At 31.7% G+C, this 24688-nt stretch overlaps 1 protein-coding gene across 2 annotated transcripts in view; it reads right to left on the reverse strand.

Moving 5' to 3' along the window:
* The window catches only part of LOC143197278 (uncharacterized), a 63684-nt gene that overhangs the window by 34195 nt on the left and 4801 nt on the right, over positions 1 to 24688 (reverse strand). The window contains exons 3-6 of one of the 2 annotated variants that reach the window (XM_076405589.1): positions 24320 to 24580; positions 9043 to 9218; positions 5298 to 5537; positions 632 to 810 (exon numbers count right to left, since the gene is read on the reverse strand). In XM_076405589.1, the coding sequence (XP_076261704.1) occupies positions 632 to 810; positions 5298 to 5537; positions 9043 to 9218; positions 24320 to 24580 (856 nt within the window). The remainder of the gene's footprint in view (positions 1 to 631; positions 811 to 5297; positions 5538 to 9042; positions 9219 to 24319; positions 24581 to 24688) is intronic. The other variant, XM_076405590.1, reaches the window with a different exon arrangement.

Genomic DNA, 24688 nt, shown 5'->3' on the forward strand with positions numbered 1-24688 from the left:
TGTTTTGTGTTCCATAAAAGATAGTGCTATTAGATTTATCGTTATAACAGAACAAGGTATTAAGAAACAATGGATGCTGTGTTCTCCAACTATGAAACAAAAAATTATTGAAATCGATTTAACAATCTTTAACTGGGCAGTTAATCTCAAGACTTCCAAATTTTTATGTTTTGGGCTATACAACGACTTGACCAAATAACTTAGTGCTTGAAGCATTATACCAAAGAAGTTTCAACTAAAACATATCAAATCAAACAATATATCCACTAGAACCTTGAATAGTTAGCTGTACCTTCTAAAAATTAATGTTTTATTTTGTTATCCCTCACAACTTTATGACAATACGTAAAATGTATCTTGAAAATTATTTTTGAAGAACTAAATGAGAGCTGACCAAATTTCATTATGAAGTTCTTCTTAGTAAGCAAAACATGTCTGTATATAAAACGGTATATCTGTATTAAAACACTATATAAAACTATTGATACAATAACTTATAACGTCCTGGTAACACATTCTATTGAAAAAGAATGTGAACTCTTTCAGGGTTCTAATAATTCGAGCATTACAAATATTTTATATGAATATTAATAAGAAAAAATCTTATAACTAAATAAAATATTTTGTTTACCTCTTTGGTGAAGTTTAAATTGTCTATCAGATATTTTAAGGACTTTTCCCTTTTTCCTACTTTAAAATCGAACTGATACGGAATTCCTCTATCTGAATAATACATATCTATTATTTGAGAGAGTCTTGTACTTTCTAAAATATTGACGAGATGTTGAACAGTTTTGCCAAGAACAGCACCTAAAAATTTAAATATTTATATTTTATTTTTATTTTAAATGATTATAATATAATCATTCGATAAATTGTAAAAATATGTAAAAAGCAATCTTTAATAATAATCGAAAGTTTAGTCAAGTTTAGGGACGTTAAGCTTAAGTGGTTTATAAACGGGACTAAACCAATTTTCTTGTCAGTAGAAGCAAAAAATAGCCTTTTGTCAATCTGAGGAAGTTGATCTATATAGATATTTTCCTGGCGATTTAAATTGGATTTTATCAAGCGCATAACAACAAAAATATAAATAAATAAACTTCCTCTATAAAGATCAGCGAAAATACGCAAGATAATACATTTTTCCGTTTTAGTATAATGGAATATTGAATCGAAATCTACGAGGACTCTATAACAAATACTTAGAATTCTTTAAGTAAAGGTTTTCCAACAATAAGTTATAAATTAACACTAAAATTGTTGTGGTGTTTATTGTTAATTATGACAGCAATAAAGCAGCCTTCAATACATTTATTGTATATCCAAAAGAACAAAACTTCTTACAGGTATTACGAACTGATTTTTCTTAGAGACTTTTGGATTTCATTTTGAGCCCTATATCTAGACTAGACCAAGTAATTACTTTTCAATCATTTATACCCTTTTATATCTCCAAAAGGATTTAAAAATGCCATTAGCATTGATAAATAAAAATTATTTCGAAATTATGCATAAATCTAAATTATAATTTTTGGTCATCACCTTTCACTCATTTACTTAATTTGTGCTTTAATACCTTTTACATACTTTTCAAATAATAAATAACATAAACTAGCCATATTATAGGAAAAACAATCTAGATGACAAGACATTCAAAAGCAAAAAATGCCAGCTAAGCAATCAATATCAGAGGGGGTGGAAATACCAATAAAGAATATAATCTTTTTCCTTTTTTTCTTAAATGACAACCCATCAAAAGATATTATAAGAGATAAAAAATATTACACACAAATTTATTAAATATCACTTCATTATTTATATTTATTAAAACTTTAATAATACTCACAATTTTATATATAGGATTATCATAAATTATTAAATACTCTTTAGTGTTATTTTTTTTCTTGAAGTGTGAATTACAATGGTATTTTAATTAAGTGAAATTAAGCACTGTTTAAATAATAAACTGTAGCGACCTTGAGCCATGTCGAATTTTACATAGTGAAATAACGGTCTACAAAATACCCAGAAATATAATCCTAGATGTTGAACACGGGCGGGGTGCCAGCAGCGCCAACTAGAACCCGATAACGAATAGCTGGCAACCCCCAGGCGTTTATCTGGGATGTCATTGAAGGGGATTTTCATTCAATCAGTACTCGACCATCGTTTGGTTTAGACGTGCCACCCTCGACTGCCCAAGCCTCATCTGCAGGTAACACCGCTGCCATCCGTTTTATCTATTTTGTATTTTCCACATTTTTATATTACTTGAATAAATAACGGTCACATAATGTAAACACCACTGTTTCATTTCGTTTTGCCTTCATTCACCGAGCCACATCATCTACCCTAAAAACAATTTTATCCATTTATGTGAAGTTTTGTTTCCATGACTTTTAAAAATCAACTTTATTTTCCCTTTTTTTTTAATATCAATAATCAACAATCGCATAAATTCCGCTCGAATTATTAATCAAAAAAAATCCGTTTATTTGAATTGAAATTATATCGGGAATATCTGCATTATTGTTTATTTAATAACTCCGGTTGCTTTATGGAGCCTGACTGGCCATTTGCGAAATTGATTTTTGTTAAAATAACAGTTCATTTTCTCACTTAATTGATATAGAACAAAGTATTGCCGGCTAATATTGGAAATTATTCGATATTGTTTCATTTTAAATATAAAATTGGGAATATTTTATTGAAACACAATGAATTGTTGAATAATAACAATATTATAATTAAATAAAATAAAAGTTATATAACTGCGGGTGCAAATACAGTTCCTGTACCACAAAACAAGAAGATACAAGTTATGTTAGAATTGTAACATATTATTTATATGTCATATCATATTGTGTCACATTATTTATCACTATGATATATATATATATATATATATATATATATATATATATATATATATATATATATATTGTTTTTATTCTCTTCGGAATTTTTTCTTTGATAATTGATATAATAGGAAGTTCCATTACCCTGCCATATTCAACACATATTGCTCCTACTGATATCTATCTAAGGAACATTTCCATATGCAGCTAAAAATTTAAGTAGACTCCATTGATTGCTTTAAAAAAATTAAGTATAATAACATGACAAATTCTACCAGAAAGTTGAGAAATTGTAGTGTCTACTACATGACAATATTGTTGTTATTGTATCCATATTAAATATTGTTTGAGACCTAAACTAAATATTTTCAATTATTATTTGAAGATTCTGGTCAACTTTGATTACACAAAATAAAAAGAAACTTTTTAATTTATACATTAAGATAAAGGACAATAATTCGAGAATATCATAAAAAAATTGTCTTAAGTTAAACTAAGATGAATGGCCGCAGACGACTGACAAATCTAAAATTCGTATCAGATAAAAAATGCCGTGTATCTGATGGGAATGGAAAGGAATTTTCCATTATAAAATGCTGCAGTTAATACAAAACCGATAAAAAATGACCAAAATTGATCAATTTAGAGGGAGTTATCTTTCATCGTGACAACGTCAGGCCTCACATAACTTTAAGAACCCGGTAAAAACCTCTACTCTATAGTCAGGACACAAAATTCTCGTGATAGATTAAAATTCGGCGTCAAAAGAAATCTGCGAAAATCACTTGTCTCAGTTATTCGCTCAAAAAAAAGTTAAAACTTTTACACTGGTGGAATAATGGCCCTATCCCATAAATGGCAAAAGGTCAATGGCCAAAGAGAAGCATTCTGTATTTATTAACGTAAATTCACAACAAAGAATATTAAAATATTATATTTTAGCACTTAACTTTGAGAATTCGAGTAAAATTAATATAATTATTTTATTTTTATGTTATTTTACTTGATATCAGATCATAATCAAAATTAAGGTAAGGCTGAGGCATGGTCGTAAATTATGTTTGTAATTGTTTAATATTTGTGGATATTCTAGGAAAGCTTGTAAAATCCGATAAGGAAAATGATCCCAGTCACGCCAGTAACCAGGCTGGGTAAGATCGGATATCTCCTGGGATGATTTCTAAAGTTAGTCACTCGCCAGTCGGTAGGCTTAATGCTGAGGACCGTGGTTCGGAGCTCACGTTAAACTTTAGGCCCAGTCCAGATAAACCCATAGTTGGTAAAAGGAGATATTAAAATAAATATAAAAAAAATTAAGTTAAGATCTGTCAGACATTCTTATAATCCAAGTCTAAAGTTGACATGTCACTGCATTTTTACTGTTACGTGTATCACTGCAGAATTTAATGATCATGGAAATTGTAAATGTCTTAAATGTATCTGCTCCTTCAAAGCAATGATCTTAAAGTAGGCTTCTTTAAAGATGGTAGTACAAGCATTGAAGACTAGCCACACACCCAACACAGGACACCCAAAAACAACATTATAACCAGAAATCGTTCTAAAAATACAGAATGAGTTTGATAAACTTTAATAAAATTTTAAAACTTTAAAAAAATTTAACTTTAGTAAAAGCTTTAGATATTTCAATAAATATAGTGTGCAATATTTTAAGTGAAGTGATTGGATTTAGAAAAAACTGCCCGAAAAATGAGTGCTAACAAAACAACAAAATTACATTCGAATGCAAGTCAGATATTAGAAATTATCTAAGAATTAATTATCATAAGTTTTTTTAGAATGCAAAAGGAATTTTGTTCGTTAGAATTAGTTCGCGTAGAATTATTCCAGAACCAGTAAAATATTGTTACTCAGATTATTAGCGTAACCTTTTAAGCCAACAAAAAAACTTTAAATTAATACTCAGACCTAGCATACTTATAAAATTCGAATGAGAACTAAACTTAAATTACTTGTGCTTATTTATATTTGTCCGGACTAGAAGTCTTACGGCATCCACAACTTTGAAACTGTCCTAAATTAACAAATAACTATAATTCCATGATAATTACGGCCTTTTTTAAATGTTATTAAGAAAGTCAGTTGCTTTATGCTGTCTCACTGGTAACTTCCAACGCTGATTTTTGTTAAAATAACAATTAATTCTCTCATATAGAGCAAATTATTTCCCGTCAATATGTCCTTATAAATTTAATACTAATGAATCGTTTAAAAATTAAGTTAGTTAAATAATTTTTGTACATATATGAATGTCAACATTTGCACCTTAATAATAAATACGATATTAAAATATAATTTAAGCTCTACGTACTTCATCTCGTATATTACGAATTATTTTATATAAACAAATAACAGGACATTTCGGTAATGTGAAATGTGAAAACCATACATATATAAAAGAAAAAAATTTATTACCATCTATTCCAGCTAATATTTCCGACTCCATCATGTCCCACTGCCGGGTTTTCAAGTAAAAAACCCGCGGGATAAGGGTATCGTTCAAATAGTCTCGATTGCCTATGACAGGCTGGTCAGTTACTTGGCTTAGAACCACTTCTGCGATATCGCCAACAATCGTTGCGAAAAGAACATTATCTACGTCATGGTTTATACTCGTTCTGTTGGTAGTAATAGATGGCGAACCTTTTTCAGAATCTGCAAAATATAACTTCTGTTTTATATAAAATAACATATATATATATATATTTAATATTTAAAATATATTTATATATTTAAATAGATAATTAGATAAACATATTTATATATTTTATATAATGTTTATGTATTCTGGCGAAAAACAAATTAAAATAAAAAAACAGGAACCAATGAGCCAACCATCGTGGACATGATGAAATTGCTCAGTGAATATCCGACTGAAATGCGATATAATTTCAGTCCGTTAGCAAACAGGGTACAAACATTAGAAAAATTCTCAAACAAGATAACGAAAAACAAAAATGAGTAATTCCTTCTTAAGAATCACAACATGGAACACAAATGGGCTAAGTCAGCGAGTCCGGGAACTAGAACTATTTCAGAAAACAAGTAACACAGATATACTCTCATATCGGAGACACATTATTTAAAAAAAAACATTAATATACAGGGTTATGATGCATACTGGGCAGTATACCCTAACAAATGTGCTTTAGGTGGCACAACAGCTGTTATTATAAAACAAATTATAAACAAAACAAGACATAATATTACAATCTACGATAGTTAGCATTGAAGAGAACGTCACTGAAATAAATATAGGAGCTATATACTGTTCACCAAGATATAAAATAACACAATATAGAGATTTATTTTTAAAATTAACCCCAAGGTTTATTATTGGAGGGGACTAACACACGGCTTGGGGTTCACGATTAACAACATCTGGAAAAGGAAACGAATTACTCGCAGCAATTAATATTACAAATTGTAACTATCATTCAGAGCGTGGACCCACTGACTGGCACACCCACAGTAATAAAGTGCCAGACCTACTAGACTTTTACACTTCTAAAGGCATATCATCAAATCAAATACAAATCTACAGCTTGGGCGAACTGTCATCTGATTACACTCCAGTATTGTTAACACTAGGCACAACAATTGTGGAAAAAAGAACAAAGAACCCTAATCTTACTAACAAATTCACTAACTGGAACAGATTTAGACTTATAATGCAGGAACAAATCGGTTTAAACGTAAGTCACAAAAGTATAGACGATTTTGAAATGTAAAGCCGAAATTTAATTAAACAAATTCGGTCTGCTGCAAAAGAAGCTACCCCGACATCAAGAAAGATATCAGACTATAAGGTAAATTACCTCCTTGAAATTAGGGAATTGATAAAAGGAAGAGTAAAAGCTAGAGTAGTATGGCACAGAACCAAAAATGCTGTAGACAAAATAATATTTTATGGAATTAGTAATCAGATAAATCAAAAGATTAAAGAATGTAAACCTGATACCTGTTTTAACTCTTTTATTTTGTAAATTTTTAACTATTTTATTAAGGTTCATATTCTCATATTTTCTTAAAACTTTTACTATTAACATTTTTATTTTTATTCATGTGATAAAAAATTATTGTGAAAACCGATATTAAAATGATTCACCCAAACATTCTATTTATATGTTTTAAGTTTTATACGATTATATGTTTGATGTTATATTTAAAATCATTATTTAGAGCAATTAAAATAGTTCTTATAAATGATACCTTCTGATATTTTACATTTCTGATATCCGGTAGTATTTACCGAAGAGTATACTTCGAGTTAACAATTTGTGGGCTTGTCAATATTACTGTGGTATAATTCTGTTCCTATTTGATATTTTCCCACAGCTAAGGACCCCTTTTGAACTAAATAAACAACTCGCAGATCTAGGAAAAGCAAACATAACAGGTCTGATTATTATAAGACAGAATAATATTTGCAATTCTATATTCCAGTTATATAATTGGGGTTTTTAAACATTATTTGGTTTGCTTATATTATATTCAACTTCCACATTTAACAATTATTAAATAGATATAGCTAATTATATTATTGTAAAACTATTTTGTCTTTCTTAATACAAATTGATGCATCATCCTACAGTTTTGTTAGAATTCCGCCTGTGTTTTGGTAAAGATTATGTTTCTAAAGCCATACGATGCTTATTGAAATGATCGGTAGAACGATTATAAACTGATACACAGGCTATGTTATCAAGGAACAATTTCTAGAATATCATATCTTGATTAGACATGACATATTAATATATTGATTTAACTAGCCCTCTTCATGTACTTATGTATTTAAATATTATTAGTTAAAACCTAAATAGTAACTTATAATATATTAACTAATAATAAAACCTTATTAGTTAAAAATCATCTCAAGAAGAATGAAATTTAAATTCGCAAAAGATACAACGGTACAACGTTGCCAGATTTTAATTTTAAAAATTAGGCGTCCGCGTCCTTTACGTGCTAAATTTTAACGAATGCTTTTTTAAACGACCTTTAGCTCCAGCGAGATTCGATCCTAGTACGTTATTGTTGGCGAGCTAAACTCTTAGCCCGAGTGTATAACCGCTGGGTTTGTTTATAATTTTTGTTTCGCCGATCTGACGGCTATTCCTGGTTGCTCGATTTGGACATATTTCGTTTTATTGGAATATATTTATTTGTAGCGCATATTACACAAAATATTAGGCCTAAAAATTCTTCATCGATATAAGCTTTAACAGTGCCAAATTTCACACCTTCAGGTGTCCCCTTTTTCCTCAAAAAGGGAAGCAAAAGGTTCGCTAAAACGATCAATAATGTTTTATGCAATTGCATTATCTCCAGACTGGCAAAACAATAAATTCTGATTATTATTGTAAGCTTCGGAATTAAAGTCAAAAATTTGTAAACACAGAGAGAAAAAGCGGTGAAACCGGCTTGGTGGCGCAGTGGTAAATGCGATAGGATAGTCCTCCTACTGTTGCGATAGCCGCGGATTTGAATCCTGCTGGGGTATGGTCGTAAATTTGTATTTGTGATTGTTTAAAATTTGTGATTGTCCTAGGCAAGAGTGTAAAATCCGACAAGGAAAATGATCTCAGTCACGCCAGTAGCCATGCTGGGTAAGACCGAATGTCTTCTGGGATAATTTCTAAAGTTAGTCACTCGCCAGTCGGTAGGCTTAATGCTGAGGACCGTGGTTCCGAACCCACGTTAAACTGTAGGTCCAGTCCAGATAAACCCATAGTTGGTAAAAGGAAACTTTAAAATATATTTTGAAAAAAGCGATGAATTAATAGACGAATGATTAACACATTTAACTACTAAAATACAAAATCTAACTTATTCGTCAAATTTATATCCCTCTGCGTTATGGCTCTTCTTATACCTGAAAAAATAATTTCAATTATCATTCATCGTCATTAAATGCAGATGCGGGTATTCCTAAAATGACATCCGTAAGTTGGAGGATCATTAGAATAAGTATATTGAAGTAACTATAAATACGTCTTTCATTTCCATTTTGAGCAATTTCACACTATAATTTGCTTAGAGCTACTTACATTTTATTTCTGTATATCCTGGCTTTTCATTTTAACAGAAACTAACCAATTACGGATATTTTCAATGCCCTATATAAAACTATAAAAAAATTTAATATTACTATACTAACCTGAACGAGATGTGATTGAATCTAAAATACGCTGATATGTAACTTGATTGGGCTCCAATCCCGTGGCAATACCAGCAATCAAATGGGACACCGATATAGAGCCCCAATTCGTTTTAATATTTCCCAATTTTAAAGGACAACTGCTTACAGCATCGCTCAATCGAGATCGGGATGGCCTATACGTAAAAAAATATATCAATATAACTTTACAACAAAGCTTCGATCGCTACAATTCAATTATTCTGCATAGAAATGTTGATAAAAGTTCTCATAAATTTTATTTTTAAAATGTTTTTAAACTATTTAGTAACCGTTCATAACAATAATAACAATTCACAATTATTTATATGATACAGTTGCTTGTGAGTGGTAACATCGAAGTGCTAATTATATTTTATATAATTTATGTAATTATGCTATTATTTACTAATTATTCGATGGCTTTAGTTCAACATAAACCAACTTATTCATCAGAATCTCGGAAATTAAGTTGACATAGAAAAATTAATTTCAACAAATTTAGCTTAACTTCAATAGAACTTGGTTTTACGATGAATAGCCTAGAAAGACTATTTTAAGACAATTCTACGGATTTACTTTACCTGAACTAAAATTTATTCTGATTTATTCTGAAAAAAAATGGATCTGAAAGACAAATTGACTAACACTCTAAAACGGTTTAAATCTACACAGGTTTTGTTTATATATAATGTTTTCGCTTGGCGAATAATGAACCTGGGATGTTGAAACGGTACAAAATAGAATGTATACCAATTTGGTAACCAATTTTTCACTTTTTGAATTTTCCCCATAACTTGTAAACGCCTGGAAAAGCATGATATGTTAAGCTGTGTATAAGCTCTTTGAGAGCTGGGTATTCATGTAATAAGTCATTTTAAGTATAATAAGTCAATTTATTGTGTCGAAACCTTTTTAGTCTTTTGGGCAGTTCTTTGCCATTGACATCAAAATAACCACTCTTAAACCTTTGAAATCAAAACCGCCGATTGCAATATGACAGAACAGTACGGTTGATAAGCTTCAGTTGTAGCATTTTTCAAATCAAACCACAAAAATAATGAAAGTCCGGAATTAAATAATTAGCGTTCTCATATACTAATAACTTTATAATACTAAATGGAATTTAATCCAATAACGAATTTAATCAATAGATTAGCAGTTTTTTATATTGATACTTCGCATTTTGACAAATAGGTATCACTATTGCAAAAGTTAGAACGATTGGAATCATCGTAGACTACCAAAGAAAAAGATTAATATTACAAATAGAAAGATCCCCTACGCAAAAAATCATTTAAGATAAGAAAATACTAAGAATAATTTAATCTATTTTTTATGCTAAACCTTTTTATAAAATTTCTATAAATAACGAAAATAATTTTATAAATATTAAAAAAGTAATTGTATATATACGTACATATTATTAAAAACATATTTTAACTAAAATCTACATAATAACTAAACAAGTAAATTTAGTAAACATTTTCTTACAGTAAAAACTCCTTATATTAAAATATAAATATAACTCCTATCTGCACGGTGGTACATCCATCCAAAAAGATACAATAAAACCTTTTCCGTACATAACATATTTAACGATCAAAGAGTTTTCTTCTTTGACGTCGCCTATATTCGAACCTATTTACTTCAAAACCGTATAAAGCTTTGTCAAAAACTAAATTTGAATTAGCATTTTATTGTTAAAAGGTAGACGAAACTTTATTATCTCGTCGTACGACCGTCCTAGCGATTTACGGAACGTAAAACTTAACCTGTTTAGGAAACCGTCAGATGCAAATGTGGGACGTCATAACATTGTAAACCGAAGAACCGCCGAATTCAGCTAATAAAATTAAATTTCAAATATTTTATTCATATAATAATATGCAGAAATTATAAAGTTAACCAAACTTGTAGATAGTATTTTAGTTATTAAATTTTTAATCAAACACGTTATTGAGTTTTAAACCGTTTTTAGAAAAATAAGAGAATGTCCCATCAAAATTAACATTTTGATTGACTTTTAGAACTTCATTTAAGATAGGAAACTCTAGGAAAGCTAAGTAAACAAATAATAAAACTCTATTACAAGAATAATATGATGCATCATATATAATGTTTCGATGTTTGTAATATTCAGTCAATTAAATAATATTTCAATATATAATGTTTCAACATACTGCTGTGATAATAAAAATGAACCAAAACAAATTTAATTCAAAGACAACCAGGAAGAGTGACGGTATTCGCATGGAAAAGACGATAATACTAAAACCACCAAGAAATCTCATATCAATTGTACGAATGGCATTTATGATAATATAAATGAGAGTTCAAATAGTCAAATTAATTTAAATTCAATAAGTACAATTGTAAACTTAATCTTTATAAACAATATAATTCTCTGAAATTATTCGCAGATGTTTAAACTGTTGCGCTCTTCATGGCTTGAGAATTAGTGAAAAGAAGATCAAAGTATAGACAATTGACGGATCGCCTTCTATTGTTAATGTCAACTGTATCCATCCAGTTAGAGTAACTGCAAAAGTTCAAGTACGTGGGATCAGTAATACAAAGGAACAAAGTGACACCTACAACTAAAGAAATATGCCAAATAGACTAAGCTGTAGGAGCTTTCTCTTCTGAGGGAGTGTAAAACATTTATTTGGCCAATTCTTCTGTATACCTCTTATGTATTTATATCTTATGTAATTATAGCCTGACATGTTTGAAGTTTGAAATATTTCAAAGGTAATGCTTAATGCAAATTTTGCATGTTTCCCTTCGGGATTATATTAATAAAGAAGTTAAGATGTTGTTTTAAGATATATAATCCGTACACACTTGGAGAACAAATCAAACATTGAGATTGCAACAGTCTGGACATGTATGTCGAATGAAAGATGAACTAATTCCTCACAAGTCTGATAGACCAACAGCAGCGTATTAGTTGAGAAGCACCTAAACATCCTTCCTGAGTACCAGCTATGGATTGATAATGATGAAATAATGCAGTCATTTTAAATCAAGAAAAAAATTATAAGACAATGAAAATATGATACATACCGAATAGAAGTACATAATAAAGCAATATGCTATAATATTACGTGTGTATATATAATGACAATGGTATTATAAACAAAAAAAAATTCGTTCTGTTTTTTTTTAACCATTATTGCATCACATTGATTTTTTACAATAAAAACACTCAAGCATATATTCTAGAATACTAACTCTGATATTCTATCACAAAAACATACATTATATGCAAACAAATGCATCAAATATGTTGTTACAAAACTTCGCTGAAAGGAACATATACAGAAGAAAAGAAAAAAACTAAGACTGGATTTGAAATATAGGAAAATGTATTAGCTAATTGGAAGAAAATCACAATACTCAGTACATAATAAATCGCTATTATATAAGTAAATACTGAAACATATATGGACATACGGAGTTCAATTATGGGGATGTTCTGCAAATAGTAACATAAACAAAGTACAAATTTATCAGAACAAATTCCTGAGAAGTTTTGTGGGCGCACTCAAATACTACAGGACTGACTACCTACATCGAGACCTTCAGATGCCCACAGTCGGTCAAGAAATCAAGAGAATTGCAAGGGGGAATGAGGGAAGACTCCATTATCATAAAAATATTGAAGTGTTGCAGCTTTTGGATACCATCAGAACAGGACACAGACTCAAAAGAATCAAACCATCTGATCTTGTGTAGTGTTGTGTAGTGAGGTGCATATAATAAAAAATAGAGCAGTGACATGTATAAACATTACTTCACGAGAGACTGAGATAGGGCCGATGGGTCATCCTAGTTATATACTTAGGTTGGAGTTATCATAAAAGACAAATTGTAGGTCAATCGGAAGTACGACTAGTAATAATAAAAAAATTTAATTAATATCTAAACAAGTAACAGCATTTGATTGACCTAATTTCCAAATATTTTCTGGGACAAAAAGGATTTTGCGCAATAAATCTCTCATGAAGAATAAATAATTGGTAATTTTAAAGCGATTTTTGTTTACTCTGTTTTGTTAAATTAAAAAAAAACCGCAATCTATTAGATGATTGTTGTAATGTATAATGATTGAATACCTGAAGAGTATAATTATATGCTACCTTCAGTTTATAATAGGTCACTCAACATTGTGACCCACAATACACCAGTCTACAAATCAAGAATAAATAATTTTTTCAGGTAATAAAATGAGTTACAGATATTTAGTAATTAATTTAAAATGTTTAAAATATTTTAAACCTTTTTTAGATCAAATTTGACATATTAGAATGTAATATAATTGTACCTCGTATATAAAAGTATCCAAGACATTGGAGAAACTGTTAAACCGGATATGGAATTGGAAATAAAATAAAGTAAATTCTTAGATATTTTGTGTTATAAAACCCGGCGTAGTTTCATAGTTCTTAGATCGTAAAGCAAGTAAATTAATAAACATCCATCATTGTTTGGATTCGGAAAATTGATCGATGTGAAAACCAAAAAGAACATTTTGAAATGTTATAAAATACAAGAAAAACTTTATATTAAGACCATAAGAAGTTTTTTCTCATAATCTCATAATATTATATATAATAATAGTTTGAGAAAAACTAATTTATGCTTTTCATATTCTTTAAGGCAAATTTATTCATATAAATTTCAAATACTAATCAATGATATATGTGCCGTTTTAATTGATAAAGTTTTTTCCACTTTTCTGGAAAAACCATCATTGCGTCAGACTGTAGATCTTCAAACATTTCTGAGCGAAAAATGTAATCAAGTGATTTTTCATAAGCCTCGTTTGATGTAGCTTTACACCTTTGAAATAATGTTGCTGATATCGGAGAAAACTGACTAGATGAAGCAACATCCGGATTATACAGTGGATGCAACTAAGAAAATTATTAAAAGTGTCTAAAGATGGATTAGCGTGGTCAACATGGAAGACCTTCTTTACTGATTAATTATGACCGTTTCTTTAAATTGTCTGCTTCAATCGCATTAGTTGTTGATAGTAGAGAATCGAGTTACCCCTCCTCATGGAAACATGCGTCAGGTCTATCGTCCGTCTGCAAAAATCGATCGTGCCTTTAACAGACGTTAAATGCTTGGACCGGTCATTTTGGATTCAACAAAACAAAAAATTAAACAAAGCCTTTGGTAATGTTTGGCCTGAATGGTTAGTGGCGAAATGCCGAAATGGTTAGGGTTACCCGAAGATCTAACCGCAGTTATCAAATATTTTTCTCAGGATGATCATTATAGGTGAAAATTAAAGATACTCTCTCCAATCGTAAACCTATTGATTCAGGAGTTCCACAACGTTCCTCCCTAGCACTCGCGCATATTTTTAATCTCTTTATTTCAGATACCCCGAGAAGACTCCAAGTTTATGCATCATTTTACGTGGACGATACTGCTTCTCTTGCTACTCTTCTTCGAATGTACCAAGGCGTATCCAAACCATCTTTCACAAGAAATGTTTTGCACCGTGCGTTTCAAGAACATTCTCATTCCATAGTCAGACCAAGCCTCCTATCTCGGTCTGCTCTTCGATCGGAAGTTCAGATTCAGAGGTCCCTTATAAAGGTCCAGGCACCATCAATTTGCTGTTCCCGCTCATCAAGACTCTTCTGTATAAGATTCTGATTCATTCAGTCATTTTATACGGTTCCAGTGTCTATTTTAAATACGTCTCACCCAGTCAGATGGAACGTCTCTAAATCGTCGAAAATAAAATTTTCAAAAGAATAATCAATGCCCTCTGGTTCGTCAGAAATAACCAAATTAATAGAGAATTAGATGTTCTTCAAGATTAAGAATTCATATCCGAGTTCTACTCGAGATATACTTCCACTCTTCGTACATCGGGTAATAATACTGGGCTGTCCGATGTTTAAGGCCATTAACTCATCTGGCTCTTCGTGTCCTCATTTTATTGTAGCCGACACTACCCCATCGTACAATCAATTTGTCGTGTCAATACGGATTTTCCAGTTTTTCATTAACAAATTTTCAAACGGAAATTTCCGAAACAAAAACGAGCAATTCAATTCTGATAGAGGTGGTACTCATAAAAAAACCCATACAATTTTACATTAAAATTCCCAATTTTCGTACAAATAAACAAGGCAATGTTGAAAATTTATGAAAAAATAATTTACAATGAAAATTATTCAATTGAAATCGATGAACAAATATCAGTAATTGAAGATCTTTATATTTTACAAACGGATATTGTTGGTCTTAACATATCCAGTGTTTATAAGTCAAAAAGATTTGTTAGAATAAAACAGGGACGCTGCGAACAATGTTACTCCTGGAACCTTAAGGTTCTGAGTCCTAATAGCTACTATACTAGAGCTCAATGATTTAATTATAAACTTCAAATAAAAGTTACGATTATTTAAATATAGCATAAGAACGTATATTCTATCAATATCACAAATATATTTTGACATGTTTCATTGAACATTATTTCATTTGAAAATGTATTTTTACTCTACATGTATATCCTTGTCATATCAAAAATGTTAACATGCAGAAAGGGACATATATTTCTTGTACATCTTTCTTCCTTATTTTCGTAAAAATATTTATCAAATTACGAGTATGTAAACGTATATGTAAAGCTTGTTAAGTAGAACGTATAAAAAACATATCAGTTTATCCAGAGATAATGCTTGAGGCAACTCTGCCTTCCTACATAGAACCATTATTAAAATGAAATTATTCGACCAACATCCAATAACCAAGCAACATCCATATGTATTATATAAAATTAGTTACATCTGTAATAGTCCGTAATTTTAAACGTGTAAGTATTGTTTTTTCTATTAAGTATTATTATTATAGAAATAGGAGCTTGAATGCCGTTGATAAAAACGCCTTCATAAATGAAAACATTTCCATGAAATATGCAGACAAATTAGTCAAAATTCATTTACATATTACATATTGAAATATTTATATGATACTTGTTTATATAATGGAAACTTTAAAGAGTATAAGGTTATGTCGGCTCAGTAGCTGCAGTGGTCGATAGAACGGTCTTCCCACTACTGCAATAGTCGCAGGTTCAAATCCTGCGGCAATATGATAAATATATGTACTGGCATTTTAATGTTTTGTAATGCTGATTTCTGAGATGCTGATCTATCGTCTCTAGTGTCGAGATTCTCGTATGATTCTTTTTACGTACGCATGATATTAGTATTGTTTTGGTGTTCTAAGGCCAAAAGCAGTCGAATTCTTGATTGACGCGTGAGCGGGCTCGAGTATATAAACCGCTTTTGGCAACACAAAAGTGTAATAGTCCTAGTAAAATAGTGTAGACTGCAATGTATGTTAAGCTCTCGGAACAATCGGACCTGGAGTAACGATGGGCAATCATTGTAAACAATTAGTGATGTATTGCATAGTAACAGTGTCTAGTGATATAATAGTTTATAGCAGTGTCATGCGATTGTACCGTTCATCGCAAACAATGAACTGAAACAAAAAAACAGAACTTCTGCTGCAATAAAATACAAGTCTCAAGCTACTGCTTGATGCATCTAACCTAACTCAGTTAACTCAGTTTAAAAAAACTACACGACTCCTATCGAAACAAATAATCAGCTTAACCAACAAGCTCGGCCACATAATTCTAGCTCCCTGAGACCAGAAACAAGGATCCAGTGAAAATCAATGATCAATAAATAATTCCTAATCAAACGAGGAATATGAAATCTCGGACTCCAATTTCAAAACAGTTATGAAATGGAAAAGAAAAGCCAACCCAGCCACGTCCAATGCTGATGTCCAATATTATCTCCCCCATCCAACTCAAAAAGTTGAAGAAGAGAAGAAAAAACCTTGAAAGGCAAATAAGCCAAAGCTGGCATACCCAAGACGGTAACAAAACAACCGATCGCACCTCCGACCAGAACAGTCCAAGCCGGATAAACAGCATATAGGCCAAATCCAGACCAGAACCTGCCCCCCATCACCAGAGCGTACTTGCTTAGGTAAATCGCCAAATTTCGTCTGCCACTAGCCGTTATACGACAAAAAGCGATATGCTGACATAACCTGCCGTTTAAGATAAACCTACTCAATTACGTTATGTTGTACCGTAAACAGAAAGGATAGAATACATTTTAACTATTTACCTCCAACTATCGAAGGTTTATTAATTTTTCCTGCCCTTATCACTCATTCTGTCCTCCATAAGAACGCAGCATCAGGGTAATTATCTGAAATGTACCTAAAATAGATAAAATCTACAAGATCATGAAATTCCTAACCCTAATTCCTATTCCTAATTCAAGGTTCTCACCCAAAAACAATTCAGGAGTGAAAAACAAGATTCGGGGACTCATCCCTCTACCCATATCAATCATTATATCCCCCATAAGAAGGCACTATCAGCATCAGGGTAATTATCTGAATTATACCTGAAACTATCGAAATCAACAAAATCAGGTAATTCCTAACGTTAATTCCTATACACAACCCAAGGGTGTGTATAGGAATTAAGCAATTTAGAGGTGGAAAACAAGATCCGGGGACGAAATTCATCTTGTACAAGTCATTGTTGCATAAGAGAAATGAAAAATCCTGGAAATTAGAATTATTGGCATGGAAATTGTCAACCGGGGCATTTCTATAACTTTTAACTATTCAGATATTCCAACTCCTAATGAAAAGACGTGTCTGCTGCTACGTGTCAAGTGTTCAAGGTACCTTAACACTAGGTCCTGAACCAAATCAAGGGAAACCTTCCTAAACACAGTACCTGCGACAATACACATACGACCACACTGCCCTCTGCGGAAGCGATTAGTATCTCGGCCTGCCCGGCTAATATCCTCCAGGCATATGAGACAGAAAATCTCTAGAGCATACAATTTTAAAATAATCTCATCCTCTGATAGCATTTCATTTATCTAAATAGCTGCTAACAGAGTGCTAAATATCATGTCTTCGAATTCAAACAGGCTCCGCGGAAAATAAACCGAACTGTACTGTGTAAACACCTTCAGCATCGACGTAGCGCTAATCCAGGAAACCTTCCTCAAATCATCCCATAGTTATTCAATTTCGAATTACAACTGATTACTGACCTACAGAGACGATAGAACTCAAGACCATAACTCTAATTTTTTTTAATTAAAACACCATCCCTTACCCTCCCCACTAGCAACTAATATTGTATCACCGTTCGAGCCTATCAACCCTCGAAAATTGCAGCACTATTGAGGTGCTTCACGTGCATTTAAAAAAAAGATCGAATGGAAAAAATTTAAGAGCTTTTCCTAAAATTCAATCCAATTCCGAAAATAAACTTCCAAGACCAATTGTCTTTCGAGACTTTCAGTTAGCGTTAAAATAGTTAAATTCCCTCTAAACCCAGGAGTCATAATTCCACTCAGCCACAACACCTAAGAGCTGAAAAATCACCTCTGCAAAAGACCCCGCACAATCCTCGACTTTACGGACAAGATAGAGGCAAATAGAGCCTGCAGGGAGTTCGGAATACCATTTACGTATGGAGAGCTGAGAAAAGGAATAAATTTCTCTCCAAGCAAAGGCTAAACGTTTCGTTTCCTTCTGGAGACTATCTAGACGAAAATTCAGACGTCACCCTAAGTGATGCTGTATCCTGAGAGACCAACTCTGTTCAAGTTTCCTTTTAACATACTTAGTCTCAACCAAATCTCTAGGGAATATGATCAGCAAATGACCTGTCAAGAAAGCAACAAGAAATACCAAAACTTGCTGAGAGGGCAATCCTCTTTGCCCTCAATAGCTTCATCAAGGCTAACTGCATTATCCCAAATGAACAATTCGGATTCAAAACCACTCGACTGGCCGCCAACGTCTGGCATGCTTTCAACCACTATCAGCAAGTAGACGTGATCCTTTTAGATCTTACCAAAGCTTTGGATAAGGTCTGGCATGATGGCTCAATAGCTAAATAGAAACGATTAGGTCTACCCAAAGACCTATTACCTAACCAGATCGTCCCTTCTTCAAGAGTTCTAACAATCTATATTATATCCTAAGTAGGTTGCAAAAACAACTTGACGAAAGGGTCCAGTGGTTGGAAATTTGGAATCTCTCTTCGCAGGACCTAGAAGCCTTTTATACAACCGGCTAATCAGAACCGTGGGTCTTTACGGTTCCAATTTTAGCCCTGAGTCAGTCCCACATAACCCAGGTAAACCCGTCGTTGAGGGCTATGTTTATAAAGTATGACTTTCCTGATTTCATAAAAAACACCCTGAGACCACTTCAGCTCGTATAACGAGAATTAAAGGACAAGGACAAGGAAACAAGACCTGAAGATGAGATGAGATGATAACTAGCAGGACCCATCGGCCCTATCTCAGTCTCTGGTGAAATGATGTTTATACATGTCACTGCTGAATTTTTTAATATATGCACCTCACTACACAACACTACACAAGATCAGATGGTTTGATTCTTTTGAGTCTGTGTCCTGTTCTGGTGGTATCGAATAGTTGTAATATTTCAATATTCGTGTGAGAATGGACTCTTTCCTCATGCCCCCTTGCGATTCTCTTGATTTCTTGACTGACTGTATGTATCTGAAGGTCTCTATGTAGATAATCAGTCCTATAGTATTTGGGTGCACCCACAATACCTCGCAGGACTTTGTTCTGAAAAATGTGTATTTTATTTATGTTACTTTTTGCAGAACATACCCATAATTGAACTCCGTATGTCGATATAGGTTTCAATATTTGCTTAAATAATAGCAATTTATTATGTACTGATAATTGTGATTTTCTTCCCATTAGCCAGTACATTTTCCTATATTTCAATTCCAGTTCTTTTCCGTTCTTTTTTATATGCTCCTTCCAGCGAAGTTTTGCATCGAGATTCATTCCGAGATATTTAGCGTTGTTGCTATATGGAATGATAGTATTATTTAATGATATGGGTGTTTGTACGGTCTGTTTATAGGTGAACTGCACATGTACAGATTCACTTTCATTAATTCTTATTTTCTAAGCTTGTGTCCAATTATTTATATTGTCACTTGCCTGTTGTAATTTTCATGAGGCTTCTTCACTATTGTCTCGGACAGCTATAATCGCAGTATCGTCAGCAAATGTAGCCATCGTAATATTTTCCGTTTGTGGTATATCACAAGTGTAAAGTTCTTCTTGTTTGACTCTAAACATTCTGGTTGTAATGTATGATTTTAATAGTTCGGTGTGTTGTTTTAGTAGCATTTTCTGTAATTTATGAATACGGTCTTCATGCCAAACCTTATCGAAAGCTTGTGCTACATCTAAAACTATAGCTGAACATACTTTTTTACCTTCGTAGGCAGGTATTATATGACGTGACCGCTACGGTATTGGTCATTATCTAGGTCAAATCTAGGTTGTGTGGGATGTAATCAGTAAATTATTTAGAATTAAGGGATTCGTTTATAAGCTTGCTTCAGCAATTTGGTCGTTCCAATAAGTGGCCACTTTTTTTGTTATTTTATTTTTAAGTTTTAAAATAAATCAAAAGTTTTTGTTTTGTACCCTACACGTGTCATAACTTATATAGAATCATAATTATAAAAACAAGTAATTCGATCTAAAGGAAATGAAAATACAACCATACGAAATATTAAACATCGATTAAAATCCAATTGAAAGGGTCCCATGTTAAAGCCGGACTAAGAATCAGTACAAAAAGGCATGATTAATGACACCTAAAATGTCGCGCAAATGTTACAGCAATTTATCATATATGTTTCAATATTTTCTGTATCGTGACAAGTGAAAAGTATATATTTAAATGAAATTTCATTCGATTTTATCAATTTTCCATAAAATCCCGAATTATTTAATTTAATTCGATACTCTAAAATCTTTCAACTCTTACTATAACAAACTAATTTAATATATAGTAATAAGAAATATATAACAATTAATAACTAATTAGTTAAGAAACTGAATTCAATTTAAGAGTAATAGGTGAATAACCATTATATAGATAAGAAAAAAAGCATTTCAATCGCAGGTAATTAATAATGACTTTAATTAAAACTTTTTATTGGAAAAAGTAAAAGTCGTTAGGAAATGTTCCGGAAGCCCTAAGCTTACGTGCTTTTAATTTAAAATATTTATATTACGATGAATTATCACCGTTAATATATAAAGTTTCAGCAAATTTGAAATGAAAAAAGTAATCAAGAATATTATTAGTTTGAACATTTTGGAACATTTTCTGTAAAATTTCAAAAATTTTCAAAATTTTCCGATATTCGTAAAAATACCTGAATTCTATATCAGAAATACAATATATTGTTTAAAACTAATCAAGATTCAATTCATAGTCAATAGATTATGTATTATATGCCCAAGCCTTTTCATAAATTACAATCAATATCGAAATCTCATGAAAGATTCCAGTCAAATATTAACAATAATGAAATTACAATTTCCTATTGACAGATGCCATATATTCAAAATTGTTATAAATATAATTTTAATCCTGATATGACATACTATAAAAAGTAAAACAATGTGCGTAGTCTCCCTTATCCATAAAATCCACACATTGTTATAAATTGATTTTCTTATATTGTTATATAACTAACACCTATTCACGTAAAAAAAAACTAGAGATATTTTTTCATCAAAATCAAGATTTAATCCACTTCCCAGCGAGTATTCTTTTGAGATCGGAGAACAGCAAATAGTCGCTGGTGGTCAGATCTGGAGAATACGGTGGATGAGGAAGCTATTTGAAGCCGAATTAATGAATTTTTGCCATCGTTTTCACTGACTTGTAACTTGTAACACGGTGAACTGTCTTGGTGAAGCAGCCCTTTCTTTTTCAAATGCAGCCGTTTTTCGGCGATTTTGTCCTTCAAACGGTCCAATAACGCTATGTAATAGTCGCTGTTGATGGTCCTTCCTTTTTCAAGGTAGTCAATGAAAATTATGCCATGCGTATCTCAAAATACAAACGCTATAACCTTGCCAGCCGACTGTTGCGTTTTCCCACGCTTTGGAGCGGGTTCATCGTGTGCAGTCCACTCGGGTGACTGTCGATTACACTTCAAAGTGAAATGATGGAGCCATGTTTCAGCCATTGTTAAATATTGACGCAAAAACTCGGGTTTATCACGCTTGATAATCTTCAAGCACTGCTCCAAATCATCAAGTCGTCGTACACAGCTTTCTCATACCCAAATATTCGAGAATGATATGATGTACACGTTTAGTTGATATCTTTAGAGTGTTTTCTATTTCATTCAGATTTAATTTACGGTTATTCAAAATCATTTTGTGGATATTTAGTTTTTGTTGGTAACAACCTCTTTTGAGCGCCCACTGCGTTCATCGCCTTCGGTGCTCTTTCACCACATCTAAACTTAGCATACCAATCCTTGATGGTTGAGTTTCCTGGGGCAGTATCCAGAAACTCGGCATCAAGACAAGTTTTTGCTTCAGCTGTAAATTCCTTTCAAAATTTGTAATTCACAAACTAATGATCCGACAGCTGTCAAATTTATACACGCATCTTTTGATGGTTAGAGATAACCAAAGAATATATGGATCTAATTCTAGTAACGCCATCTATGTGTCAGGCCGGGCAAATTTCAAATGACCTATTATAGAAAGTGATAGCACTCAAGCCAACAAAAGTCACTTTAAACTAATCGAAATATTATTAAATTTTTATAAGATGTTTCGACCACATTTTGTTATTTTAAGTTTTAAGCCATCACTGGAATGGAATTCTGTAAAACTTCATCCAGTAGAACTGCTCTTAAAAAGGCACATCGCTTTGTATTTAGGCAACAAATATGACAAACTATCTAAAGATAACCTTTTTACATGTCAATAATTCCTGCCATAAAATATGATCAGCAAAATCCTTATTTAAGTAGTTGTTTTTCGTCCTCCAATATTTGATCATGAAAAACTAGCTTGTACATTTTTTAAATATTTTCTGAGTTACCACATAATCGTTTATCAGGATGATCAACACCATTAGCGTGAGATTTCACTTATTATCAGTGCAAAAATGTATGTTTCTTGAATTTGTGTTACTCCCTATCCTTTCTGAACTTTATGTGCACCACTACTTTCAATTTGTTCAATTTATATTGGTAGACATCTGCGGTAACTCTTTTATTAGGTGTTAGCAGCTCGTAATACACCATATATTACTGATCAGACCATATGCACGGCAAAACTTAAATTAGAAATATCATCGAATTTAACGCTTGTTACATTATTTTTTTTTTCACCAGTAGATATTACTGATCAAAATACATTCAAGCACCTCATAATAGCGCAAAAAAATTGTTGTAATATTCATAAGACACGTATTTTCTTGTGATTCATGCACATTTGCTTATAGTATAAAAATGACAATAGAAAACTGCTAATAAAAATTATATCACAACGTTATATGGACTTAGATAAACATGTCTTAACAAGACAAATTAAGAACAAATTAACATAAACTCCAAAAGAACCTTCGGTTCATCCCACGTATAACTGTTTCCATTCGATAATCTAAAGAGTAATTTTTCCAAGTGAAAGAATCCAAATTAAAAATTAGAAGATAATCGATAAAAAATAAAATAATTTTTAAGGGACTAATGCCATGCCTTTGCCCGCCCTTTAATAATAAGACCAGCAGGAAATTACTCCATCAAAAAGAAATCATCAGCGTGAAATGAGGAAAAAATAACGAAAAGTATACCAGAATATTGTTTTTGGATCGATTTTGGACGGTTGTGAAAAAAATTGTTGTTCGGACAATTTTTAACATGATAACACTTATTCGTACTTTTTTTTATAAAAAAAGCACACAAAAACAAAACTGTTACATTAGTTATATATGACATGCCTATAATACAGGTTTTTCATACGATTTCAATTTATATATCGCACGGATGATGATCGGTAATATATTAAAATGCGCGTAAAACATAAATATACACAAATATCCACAGTATAATCTCAAACATATCTCACAAATATCAAGAATTAATTAATGGACAATCCGTAGATCTAGATACAAACTGGCAATTAAATTAGAATTAGAAATTGAAAATTTAGAAACTGTTACAAAATAATAACACTTAACTGACATATTAAATTAAAGCTTGTTTTACGAGCGTTAAAACTTTCGTAGCTACACTAAACAACTATCATTAACGCCTAAAACAAACAGCAAAACTAATTATACTTACATAGGAGAAAACGAATTATCCACACAATTAACTGAGCCTACTTCGGATTCATAAATCGAATTGGATGTAAGTTTGTGTAAGAAACAAAATTCGTCTAGGCTTAGAAATTCCAACGGAGATATAGTTGTTGTGGACTGGTCCAATAAGTAGTCATTGATGACTTTATATTTATGAAACTTGTTCAATGTTGCTGCATAAGGTATACCGACTCTTTCATCAACAACTCTGTCGGTTGCTCGAACAATTCCATCAATAATAACCCTTAAAAAATGAAAATATTAAATAATACAAAGAACAGTTTAATGTTAAATAATGCACCCAGAAATTGTGATGCTAATTTACAATCAAAAAGTAAATTATGGTGTCTCT

The sequence above is a fragment of the Rhynchophorus ferrugineus genome, unplaced genomic scaffold (assembly GCF_030347505.1).
Source record: "Rhynchophorus ferrugineus isolate W39M unplaced genomic scaffold, kcgeb_rfMv2 rfM5, whole genome shotgun sequence".
Classification (NCBI taxonomy): domain Eukaryota; kingdom Metazoa; phylum Arthropoda; class Insecta; order Coleoptera; family Curculionidae; genus Rhynchophorus; species Rhynchophorus ferrugineus.